Source organism: Sorex fumeus, unplaced genomic scaffold (genome assembly GCF_029834395.1).
Source record: "Sorex fumeus unplaced genomic scaffold, SorFum_2.1 ptg000054l, whole genome shotgun sequence".
NCBI lineage: Eukaryota > Metazoa > Chordata > Mammalia > Eulipotyphla > Soricidae > Sorex > Sorex fumeus.
Window position 1 is genome coordinate 27,544,604 of NW_026606111.1, and position 12,300 is coordinate 27,556,903.

The window sequence follows — 12,300 nt, forward strand, 5'->3', positions numbered from 1 at the left end:
GTACTCAGGGGACCATATATAGTGCCAAGGCTTTAAACCAGGGCCGTGGCTGCCAAAGCTGCCTGCAAGGCAAGTGCCTTACCCCCTGTATGATCTGTCTGGCCCACGTTACCTTGTTTTTAATGAATCACTGGGAACGTTTTTGTTTTTGTTTAATTGGAGGGAGCACTCGCCAGGGATCAAATCTGAGATCCCCACACGCAAAGCATGTGTTCTAGTCCTTTGAACCATATTCCTGGCCTAAGATTTTTTTTTTTTAATCTCACTTTTTCTTTTTTCATAAATACTGTGGTTTTTATTGGACAACCTGACATAGTGCAGAGATCTTTAAGAACATATCATTAACTGAACTGGTTGTATTTCTTACAAACTGGCAGCAGGGCCCAGAGGCCTACTCTGCCAGGAGGTGATTATCCCCTTGGTAGCGTTTTCTCTTAGCAGAGGGTTCCTAACATCCAGCTGTCTCTGGCTTTGTGTGAAGTTAGTTGATACCCAGGAAGCAAATGTCTGGACTCATGATTTCACCGGGGACAGCAAAATGGTGATTTTGTGATATTCTATTTTCTTTTGTTTTCTTTTTGTTTTGGGGTCACACCTAGCAATGCTCAGGAGTTACTCCTGTCTCTGTACTCAAGGATCACTCCTGGCAGTACTCGGGAGACCATGTAGGGTGCTGAGTACCGAACTCAGGTTAGTGCAAGTTAAACACCCTACACACCCTACCTGCTGTACAAGTGCCCCAGCCTTTTTTTTTTTTTATTTTTTAACTGGATATGTTTGTACCCCATTCTTTTCCCATACACACTGGTTTGGGTGGAGCATTCATAAAGATATTGAATGTCCCAGGCTCCTTGAACCTTACTTCTTCAAACCCTTTCACTCACTTCATTATTGAATATCTGTGTTCTACTATTTTGGGGTGGGGTGGGAACCCTGTGGTGCCTGGGATGGAGCGTAGGCACCGAGCACCCAGGCTGGAGCCATCTCCCGGTGGGGATGTGACTTGCTCTGGCTCACCCGCAGATGAGGAGCTAGGAAGAGTGTGCTGCGGCTGCCTGGCTCTCGCCTGCTGTGTTGGGTTTTCTCTAAAATACCTGCTCAGCTCGCTTCGGGGGGTGGGGGGTGTCAATGTTACCAGAGATTTTACATTTTTCTGCCTAATTCTTTTGTTTTTCCTATATTGGGATTTGCTATGCCACTGCCAGCATCACCATATCAGAATCATTGTCATATGATAATTTGTCAATAATCTGGAAGATTATCAGTGCACCAATTTGGAGCATGAGTGGTAAGAGTTCCAAGTCTGAAAAATGCCCATTCCTTGTGACCCTAGAATAACTAATTCTTGGAATTTATCCCACTAGATAATATAAATGAGGAACGGGGTAGGGGAGGGGAGGCTGGAAAGGCTGACAAAGGACTGATATCTTTCTCTCGAGCTCCATTTTAACTCCCATTTTCAGTATGTGCACATTATTTTTATGCAGGGGCTGGAGCGATAGCACAGCGGTAGGGCTTCTGCCTTGCACGCAGCCAACATGGCCGACCTGAGTTCGATTCCTCTGCCCCTCTCGGAGAGCCCGGCAAGCTACCGAGAGTATCTCGACTGCATGGCAAAGCCTGGCAAGCTCCCTGTGATGTATTCGATATGCCAAACACAGTAACAACAAAGTCTCCAATGGAGACGTTACTGGGCCCACTCGAGCAAATCGATGAACAACGGGAGGACAGTGACAGTGATTTTTAAGCAAACAGTATACTATTAACAGTTTAGAAATTATCCTGTTCTGTTCAGTTTGAATCATCAACAAATACATAACTGACTAAATGTAAAGACACATTGGGGCTGGAGTGATAGTGCAGAGGGTAGTGCATGTCACTTGCATGTAGCTGACCTGGTTCCATCCCCGGCATCCCATACGGTTCCCGAGCACCACCAGGAGTAATTCTTGAGTACAGAACCAGGAGCAACCCTGCTCACTGCCAGGAGTGACCCAAAAAGGAGGAAAAAAAATTTAAAGATACATACCTTCAAATGTTGGTCCATAAATGGACTCTCCCCCATCTCCTCTTCCAGCTACTATATCTGAGAAGTAGCAAAAAAGAAACATTAGAATTCTGAGGCTAGAAATGAGAATATAGTAATGGTTGGAAAATGTTTTCAATATGATTCCACTTTTGCCAATGACAAGAATAAACTAGCTATTTGTTCACTATCAGTAACATGAAAATATTGTTATCATTATTTCACTTGTATTTTTTGTAAATACTTTAAATTTATGATCTCATTTTTTCCACATTTATTCTCTGGGTAAGGCTCCATTTCAATGAAAAATGATAAAATAATAAAGTATTAAATTATAATTGTGGTCATGATTTTAAAACATGCTTTATTCCTTGAAACACTCTAGTGATAACTCATTTATTCAGTATTTTAGAAGTGAGTTTCTTTTATAACGTAATGAGATTTTTTAAAAAATGTTTAGTTCTGATTGGCATTATATTGGTTCTGGGTGTTACAACATAATTATTTGATTATTTGTAAAGATTTTGAAACGGTCAGCTATATATAATTACTATTATTTTCTTGTGATGAAAATGTGAGGTTTACTTTCTTTAAAAAATAGGGTGTTTAACCAGTGGAGGGATAAGGGATCATTGCATAATTGAAACCCAAGCACAAAAACGTGTAAGTCTGCAACTGTACCTCATGATGTCTCACTATTAAAAAAAAATTTTAATAAAAAAAATAAAGATAAAAAATAGGGTGTTTATATGAAGTATTCTATATTATATGAATATTTTGTCTTAGGCATTACTCAAACTATAAAAATCCTTCCTGCTCAAGTAATTTTGGTTGGCCCACAAGTAAGCAGGAAACAGGCCAATGCTCATGAAACGGGTCTCAGGCCTGTCTTTGGATCCCCAGATGCTGATCTGGCTCCTCTCTGTGTCCCTCAGTTCTGCATCCTCCAGGAACACAGCATCCCACCACACCTGTGGAAGGCTGTGCTGCTGCAGTACAGGAGGAACCATGAAAATACAAAAAATACGGCTAGGCCACTTGAAAAGAAATCTAGTATAATGGCAAGCATGTGAAGAAAATGCATGTAGGACAGGGTATACCACATTTACACTGGACTACTAAAAAAAACTAGTTCAGAAGTTCACAGATAGGCTCATCTAAGACTCCAACCATCCCCAGCCCTTGGGGGCACTCAGAAGCGAGCTGCAAAGGCTGAAGGCTAAATCCTGGAATGGGGAAATTGAAAGACCCCTAGCACCAATTCTTTCAGGCCTAGGGTTGGCTTTGGGTTTTAACAAATCATCCTAGGTGGTCCCCCCAACCCATCCCACTAACCTGCTTAAACACCAGTGTTACTCCTCTGCCCTGTCCCTATATGTCCACTGTTACATGTGCTTCTGTTTTAGATCTATTTTCTACTCTGTGCTTATTTTCCATCATTTCAATCAGTAACTTCAATTTACTGATTTCACGGTGTGCTTATTTTGCAACATTACAATCAGTAATTTTCCCAGTTATAACCCATCTTGAATTCACTCTTATATAGTCAGTATCATATCTGTACTTCTGATGGTGCAGAATAGCTGCTAGAAATAAACTTTATTCATTTATCTTATTAAGAATGGGAGTCAGATAGAAAGATTGCATTCATCTGGGGAACATAAAGTAACAAAATAGGAGACTAACACCCAAGAATAGCCGAGTTAAGTACCAGGAGGTTTGCTCCATGGCTTGGAGGCCAGCCATACATGCTAGGGGAAAAGGCAGCTCAGAGAGAGAAGGGAGCACCAAATAAAGGGTGTTGGGAGGATCCTCCCAAGATGGGAGAGGCATGCTGAAAGTAGACTATAGACCGAACATGATTGCCACTCAATGCCTCTTTTGCAAACCACAACACCCAAAAGGAGAGAGAGAACAAAAGGGTATGCCCTGCCACAGAGGCAAGGTGGGATGGGGGGGGATGGGGGGTGGGAGGGATACTGGGATCAGTGGTGGTGGAGAATGGGCACTGGTGGAGGGATGGGTACTCGATCATTGTATAACTGAAACCCAAGCACAAAAATTTGTAAGTCTACAACTGTACCTCATGGTATTTCACTAATAAAAATTTTTTAAAAAATGGGAGTCAGGGGGGCTAGAGCGATAGCACAGCGGATAGGGCATTTGCCTTGCATGCAGCCAACCCGGCTTCAATTCCCAGCATCCCATATGGTCCCCCTAGCACCGCCAAGAATAGTTCCTGAGTGCAGAGTCAGGAGTAGGCCCTATGCATTGCTGGGTGTGACCCCCCCCCCAAAAAAAAAGAATGAGAGTGGGATGGGAACCATAATGGTGCTGCTTAGGGGCTTCTTGAACAGTGCTTCAAGGTCACTTCTAGGGATTCTCAGGGGATCATAAACTTCAGGGTTCAAACTCAAGGTCCCTGCATGTAAATTATGTTCTCTGGCATTCTGAGCTATCTCCCTGGCCCTCATTTATTTATTCTTTCAGAAAATATTTTCCAGGTACCAACAACAAATGTCACTCCTGAGCACAGAGTTAGGAATAGCCATTAGACGCCACTGAGTGTTGCCTAAATCACAACCCCTGTTTATTTTTCCACCTAGGCCAGATAGGAGGGCAACAATAGTGAACAAATTACATTAAAAAAAATCTCTGCACCATGTAACTTATTTTCTAGTGAAGATTAACAGACAATATATAAAGTAAAGGCCCTCCCATTGTTCGTCGATTTGCTCGAGCGGGCCCAGTAACGTCTCCATTGGAGACTTTGTTGTTACTGTGTCTGGCATATCGAATATGTCACGGGGAGCTTGCCAGGCTCTGCTGTGCGGGCGAGATCCTCTCGGTAGCTTGCCGGGCTCTCCGAGAGGGGCAGAGGAATCGAACTCGGGTCGACCATGTTGGCTGCGTGCAAGGCAAATGCTTTACCTCTGTGCTATCGCTCCAGCCCAACAGACAATATATAAACTAAGAAATTCATAAGAACATGTCCAGTGGTAAAATTTGCTATAAAGGGGGTATGGTGCCGCTAGCAGGTCTATCTGTACCTGTGAGGCGAATGCATCAGCAGCCTGATGGTGCCTTCAGACTTCCAGATACCCCAAAATTGCTGCTGTGCCTTTGGCCAGACCCTAAAAACTTGGGGCAAAGTTTACCAAGAAAGTAAACGGCCAAAAGTTAGGTATGTAGGAAACACACCCACAAACCACCTCCAGCTCAGCTATATAATTGGAGACATGGCCTATCTGGTTCCTGATCGAACTGCTTAACAGCCATGATCCCAGATACTCAGAAACGAATCTCGAAACCCAACGGCTTTTGGCAGAAATGCGTCTGATCTCTGCGGTAGGTCACCGGTGCTGGGCCAACCCAGGTGGGAATAGGTTTTGTGCCTTGGCCTGTTCCCCCTGGCGGTCCAGTGGTTGTCTTCCTTCTGAGGCCACTGGACAGTCAGGTTTGGGCTCCCAGTGATGAGAAACACAGGGCCTCACGGGATGGGGGTGGAGCCGGTCCTGTCCTCCCCACCCCAACGAGACCCCAAGTCATTGCCCATGAACGGCCTCTCTGGCTCCTGATCAAGCTGCTCAACGGCCATGATCCCAGAGACTTAGGAGCAAATCTCGAAACCCAGTGGCTTTTGGCAGAAATCCCTCCAGATTTAAGTGTTAAAATTTCGGAATTTCAAAATCACATGGTCCTACTGCAGTCACGCAACATCATATGTTATTCAAAACCAGCAACAGAACACAAATTGTCTACTGTTGCCTTTTCAGCAGATCTGCGTGTTGGGGTAAAATCTCAAATAATAATGGTGGGTCTGGTGTCAAAATATTGAATGTGTTCAAAGTAGAGAGAGTAATGTGGAAATCATCTGCCCCACAGGTAGGGGGAGGGTGTGGGATGGGGGTATACTGGGGTTTTTGGTGGTGGAGAATGGGCACTGGTGAAGGTATGGGTGTTTCATTGTATGACCGAGACTTAGACCCGAAAACTTTGTAACTGCTCTCATGGTGATTCAATAAATAAAATTATAAAACATGAAAAAAATTGCTATAAAAAATAAAGCAACATTAAGGTTTAGAAAGGTGGCAGGGCAATGAGTGAGAATAATTATGGAGAGGAAGATGGCAGTTTAGTGTGGAAGATGGAGGGCGAGTCATACTTGTCTGTGCTCAGGGCCTACTCCTGGCACAGGCTTCAGGGATCATTCTGGTAGTGTTCTGGGGACCACATGTGGTGCTGGGGAGAATTGGGCTCTGCTGCATGCAAGGGAAGTACCTTAAGCCCCATGCTACCTCTCAAACTCAAAGATGGCAGTTTTAAGTAAGATGGGCAGTTAAGTCCTTCTGAAATGAACTTGGATCAAAAATTATAAAGATCAAGGCATGAAGCATAGGAATGTCAAGAATAGCTGGGTGAAGGTGTGTATCAGGCAAAGCAATAGCAAAAGACCTCAAGACACACACACACACACACACACACACACACACACACACATACTCTTAATGAGCTTAAGAAATAGCAAGGAAGCCCTGGTGTGTGTGTTCAGCAGTGAGCAGTAATTCACAGATCAGAAGATGAGATGGGGCTGGAAGGCAGTGTAGACTAAGCAACCGGACCCTAAGGGCAGTGACGTCAGTGTCTGAAAGCCATTAACGATACAATAGAAAAATCCCGTTTAGGTCCTGTTTTCCATAATTCTCCACACAATCCTGGGGGAATCTGACATTGGCAGGCCGAATATTTATAAAGCTTGGTGCTCTCACGATAGTATGTCACTGCATCTGTGGCCATAGAATTACCCTATCCTCTGATGAAGAAACTGGTTTAGAGACGTTATGGTACCTTTTCCAAGGTGGGAGCGCTTGTATATATCAGCCTGGATTTGAAATGACATTTTTTCCTGCCTCAACTGTGGGAAACACACCCACAAACCACCTCCAGCTCAGCTATATAATTGGCTGCCACCATGTTTTGGAAAAATGACTCAAGATCTGTGCACCGCCCACTTTGATGAATTTTTGCAGGGTGAGGAGGACTAATTCAAACACTAGCCAGGGCCAGGAAAAAGGTCAAAGGGCTAAAACACATGCTTTTGTATATGGCAGTGTTGATTTGATCCCAATACTCCACAGTCCCCTGAGCATTGCCATGAGCTACCCCTGAACACTGCCAAATGTGGCCCAAAAGCCAAAAAAGTTTTCAAGAAAAAAAACATGAAACAGAACAAAACAAATGGTATTAAAGAGCTTGACACCTAAGAGTTAACAGTAAACTCAGCACCAGGAGACCTTGATACTGGATCACTGAGAGATGTTTTTATAGGAACTCCAAGTAAAAAACAATCTGTATGTTCCCTGATGGGCTGGAGCCATACCACAGCGGGTAGGGTGTTTGCTTTGTATGTGGTCGGCCTGGGTTTGATTCCTACATCCCTTTCGGAGAGCCCAGCAAGCTACCAAGAGTATCCCACCCACAGGGCAGAGCCTGGCAAGCTCCTTGTGGCGTATTCGATATGCCAAAAACAGTAACAAGTCTCACAATGGAGACGTTACTGGTGCCTGCTCTAGCAAATCAATGAACAACGGGAGGATAGTGCTATAGTGCTAAGTTCCCTGATGGGAAATTAACTATGTCAGTATAACAATATGATAGAAAAATTAGGTAGTTCCTAAAAAACATCATGTTTATGTTTACTGGCAGGAACATAAATACCATGTGTATTAAACAAATAATAATAAATCTAGGTAACAGTATAAGTGTCAGTGATTTTAGAGAAAAATCAGGGAGGAAAAGCAGTCAATTTGCAAACAAGGTGGTTGGATAGGTGCCAGAGCAATAGTGCAGTGGGTAGGTTGTTTGCCTTGCACACAGAAGACCCAGGTTCGATCCCTAGCATCCTATATGGTCTCTGAGCACCACCAGGAGTAATTTCTGAGTGCAGAGCCAGGAATAACCCCTGAGCTTCACTGGATTTTCACCCAAAAAGCAAAAAAAAAAAAAAAAAAGCTGGATAAAATCTTCTCTTTTTATTTTGGTGGCAGGGGGCATTGGGCCACACCAGGAGGTTCTCAGAGCTTACTCCTGGCCCTTTGCTTAGGGGTCACTCCTGGTTGGGTAAAAGGTAAAGGTAAAGGCCCTCCCGTTGATCGTCGATTTGCTCGAGCGGGCCCAGTAACGTCTCCATTGGAGACTTTGTTACTGTGTCTGGCATATTGAATACTCTCGGTAGCTTGCCAGGCTCTCCGAGAGGGGCGGAGGAATCGAACTCGGGTCGGCCATGTTGGCCGCTTGTAAGGCGAATGCCCTACCGCTAAGGAGACCATATGAGATGCCAGGGATTGAAGCCAAGTTGGTCACGTGCAAGGCAAGTTCTCTACCTGCTATATTGTCTCTCCAATCCCATTAATCTACATTTTTATCTTCATTAATCTCAGAACACTGAGTGTATAAGGATAATCAAAATAAAATATAAATTAAGTAATAAATAAAATGAAAAAATTCAAGGCTTTAAGTCAAACAAATCTTCTTTACTAAGTCAGTTATTTTTATTTTACTTGCTTCCTACAGGATTATTTTTCAAGACATGAACATTTTAATTTTAATTATACATTTAATCTGTGTAAAGCTGACAAACTGACTAGAAAAGAAAGTAAAAGTGGAGCTAGAGAGCTAATCAAGAGGCTAAGGCACATGATTCAAATGGGACTGATCCTAGTTCAATACTTAGCACCACACGGTTCCCTAGCACCACAGTCACCGGCACTGCCTCTCTGGACCTTGCAATGAACCTCCTTTTGGGAGACCAAAAAAAGGAAGGAAGGAAATAGAGGTCAGAGGAAGGAAAAGAGAAAGAGAGAGAGGAAGGAAGGAAAGGGGCGAAAGGGAGGAAGGGAAAGGCTATCGCCTCAGCTCCTGACATTATTTTTAAATTTTTTAATATTCATGATAAATTTATTTTAATAAATGGGAAATAAATTTAAAAGGTATATTATTCATCATTTTGCCCTATAAAATGTATTTACTTTAAATATATTTAACACCAAATGTGTGATCTTCATTCTCTGTGCATTTTAAAACCAAGGTAGAGAAAACACATGTTGGACATTCTGGTCTGATCTTGCATCTAGATTGTATTTAATATTTTGACTCACCTCCTCCTTGTATCCAACCATTTGGTACTACTCGATGAAAAATTGAGCCTACATAATGTAGCCTGATGCCACTGGGAGAAAAGCCTGATTTTCCCGAGCACAAGAGCTGAAAATTTTTACATGTTTTGGGACACGCATCACTGAAAAGCTACAAAATAAAGATAAAGTGTTTCAGAGATTAAATATTTAACATTTTGATAGGTACAAATCTCTATCACTAGACTTGTTAAAAAAAACCCTCTTACCTCAAAAATCAATCTTCCTACTGGATTAAAATCAATAGAAATGTCCAAGTACACAAACTTATGCTATCAGAATTAGGAGGGGGAAAAAAAAGACAGGTCAATGGCTTGAAGAAAGATTTAGAAATGATCAAAACTATAATAGAATAACAGTTATTTCAACAGTACTAATAGTGGATTAACAGATATAAATGTGTTTCCTTTACTATATAATGCATTTACAACCTAAATACCACACTAACGGAACCATTAGTGGTGGAAGCTGGGAGTAATATTACCTTATCACACAAGACTAGGTATCACAGCAGTCATTTCCTTTGGGAAAAGCAACAATTTGGATATTCCTTTCTTTCAGGGATGATGTGGCAAAATAGTCAACCTGAGTGCTGTGGGTTTGGTTACCGTGTACTCAGATCAGAGCTGGCCTAGATCAGCTAAGCAGATCCAGGCCTCATCCTTTCTGCAGCAAAATAAGGCCAGGGTGCACAGAGAAAGTGTAAACTGGGAGCAGCAAGAAGGCACTGTGCTGCCGGGTAGTTTCAACCATGCCCCATGCTCTCACTTGGCATGGACATATTTTCTGGTAGAGACAACGAGGCCCTGTGAGACCTTGCCCACCTACGAAGAGGTATCAAAAGAAAAATCACTACCACCACAGCATTGTTTGGAGAAGCAAAGACATCAGATGGAATGTATTTCTTAGCTGAAGCATCGCTTTTTTTTTCATTATTAGTGAAACACCATGAGGTATGAGTTATAGACTTACAAACGTTCGTACTGGGGTTTCAGTTATACAATGATCGAGTACCCATTCCTCCACCAGTCCCATTCTCCACCACCAATGATCCTAGTAGCCCTCCCACCCCCACACTCCAGCCCCTCCACCCCACCCCATCTCTGTGGCAGGGCATTCCCTTTTGCTCACTCTTTCCTTCAGGGTCTTGTAGTTTGCAATAGAGGTACTGAGTGGTCATTGTGTTCGGTCTATAGCCTACTTTCAGCATGCATCTCACATCCCAAGCAAGTCCTCCAAACATCCTTTACTTTACATCCTTTACATCTCTATCTGAGCTTCCTTTTCCCCCAGCATGTGCTGCCGGCTTCCAAGCCCTAGAGCAGACCTCCTGGAACTTATCTCAACTGTTCTTGGGTGTTCGACTCCGATTCTGTTACTTTATATTCCCCAGATGAATGCAGTCTATGTCTGTCCCTCTCTTTCTGGCTCATTTCACTTAGCATGATATTACCAAGTAGAACCACTTGTATGTAAATTTCATGACTTCATCTTTTCTAACAGCTGCATAGTATTCCATGTACCAAAATGTACCAAAGTTTCTTTAACCAGTCATCTGTTCTCGGGCACTCGGGTTTTTTCCAAATTTTGGCTATTGTGAACAGTGCAGCAATGAACATAGAAGTGCAGATGTCATTTCGACTGTACTTTTTTCCTTTCCAGGATATATTCCCAGGAGTGGTATTGCTGGGTCAAACGGGAGCTCAATTTCTAATTGCTTGAGAATCATTCATACTGTTTTCCAAAAGGGCAGAACCAGTTGGCATTCCCACCAGCAGTGAAGGAGGATTCCTTTCTCGCCATATCCGTAACAATACTGGTTTCTTTTGTTCTTTCGGATGTGGGCCAGTCTCTGTGGTGTGAAATGATATCTCATTATTGTTTTGATCTACATCTCCCTGATGATTAGTGATGTAGAGCATTTTCTCATGTGCCTTTTTGCCATTCGGATTTCTTCTTTGAGAAAGTTTCTGTTCATTTCGTCGCCCCATTTTTTGATGGGGTTAGATGTTTTCTTCTTGTGGAGTTCATGAAGCATCATTCTTAGAAATACATAATGCCAGAGGTATTGTGCCACCAACAGGTTAATATGTACCTGTGAGGCGAGTTTATCAGCAGCCTGATGGCACCGGCAGACTTTCAGATACCCCAAAATTGCTGCTGTGCCTTTTGGCCAGACCCCAAAAACTTGGGGCAAAATTTGCCAAGAAAGTAAACCACCAAAAGTTAGGTATGTGGGAGATACACTCACAAACCACCTCCTTCTCAGCTATATAATTGGAGGCGTGGCCGCTCTAGTTCCTGATCCAACTGCTTAATGGCCATGATTCCAGAGACTCAGAAACAAATCTTGGAACCCAAAGGCTTTTGGCAGGAATGTGTCCTGTTCCTGCAGTAGGTTACTGGCGCTGGGCCACTCCAGGTGGGAATAGGTTTCATGCCTTGGCCTGTTCCCCATGGCAGCCCGGTGACCGCCATCTTCCAGAGGCACTGGACAGTCAGGTTTGGGCCCGCAGTGACGAGACACGCGGGGCATCACCAGATGGGGGTGGAACCGGCCCTTTCCTCCCCACCCCAACGAGACCCCGAGTCACTGCCTACAAACAGCCTCTCTGGCTCCTGATCAAGCTGATTAATGGCCATGATCCCAGAAACTCAGAAACAAATCTCAAAACCCAGCGTCTTTTGGCAGAAATGCATCTGGACCACATATAAGGTGGCTGCCGCCTCAGAGCTTATTGGAAAGCCAGATATAAGCCGGCAGTGACGGGGCAATTGCAGTCTCATGGGAAGGAGGGGTGGTACCGGCTCGTCCTTCACACCCTACCAACGTCACGAGTTGCCCCCCACGAGCAGCTCTCTGGCATGGCCATGGCTCCACAGACAAAAGGACTTAATCCAGAGCCCGGCAGCTTGAGGCAGAAAAGTGGACCATGCGTTAAACTATGGCACCATGCCTCCCCAGGAGGGAAAGGGTGTTGCTCCTTTCCGCCTTTTCCCCCCACAGCAGCAAGGTGGCCGCCGCCTCAGAGCTTATAGAAAAGCCAGGTATGAGCCAGCGGTGACGGGGCAACTGCAGTC

General features: G+C 43.8%; 1 protein-coding gene across 1 annotated transcript in view; it reads right to left on the reverse strand.

Annotated features, from left to right (window-relative positions):
• The window catches only part of PPIL6 (peptidylprolyl isomerase like 6), a 34,647-nt gene that overhangs the window by 9,811 nt on the left and 12,536 nt on the right, over nucleotides 1-12,300 (reverse strand). The window contains exons 4-6 of the mRNA XM_056125326.1: nucleotides 9,429-9,491; nucleotides 9,184-9,331; nucleotides 2,030-2,086 (exon numbers count right to left, since the gene is read on the reverse strand). Of these exons, the coding sequence (XP_055981301.1) occupies nucleotides 2,030-2,086; nucleotides 9,184-9,331; nucleotides 9,429-9,491 (268 nt within the window). The remainder of the gene's footprint in view (nucleotides 1-2,029; nucleotides 2,087-9,183; nucleotides 9,332-9,428; nucleotides 9,492-12,300) is intronic.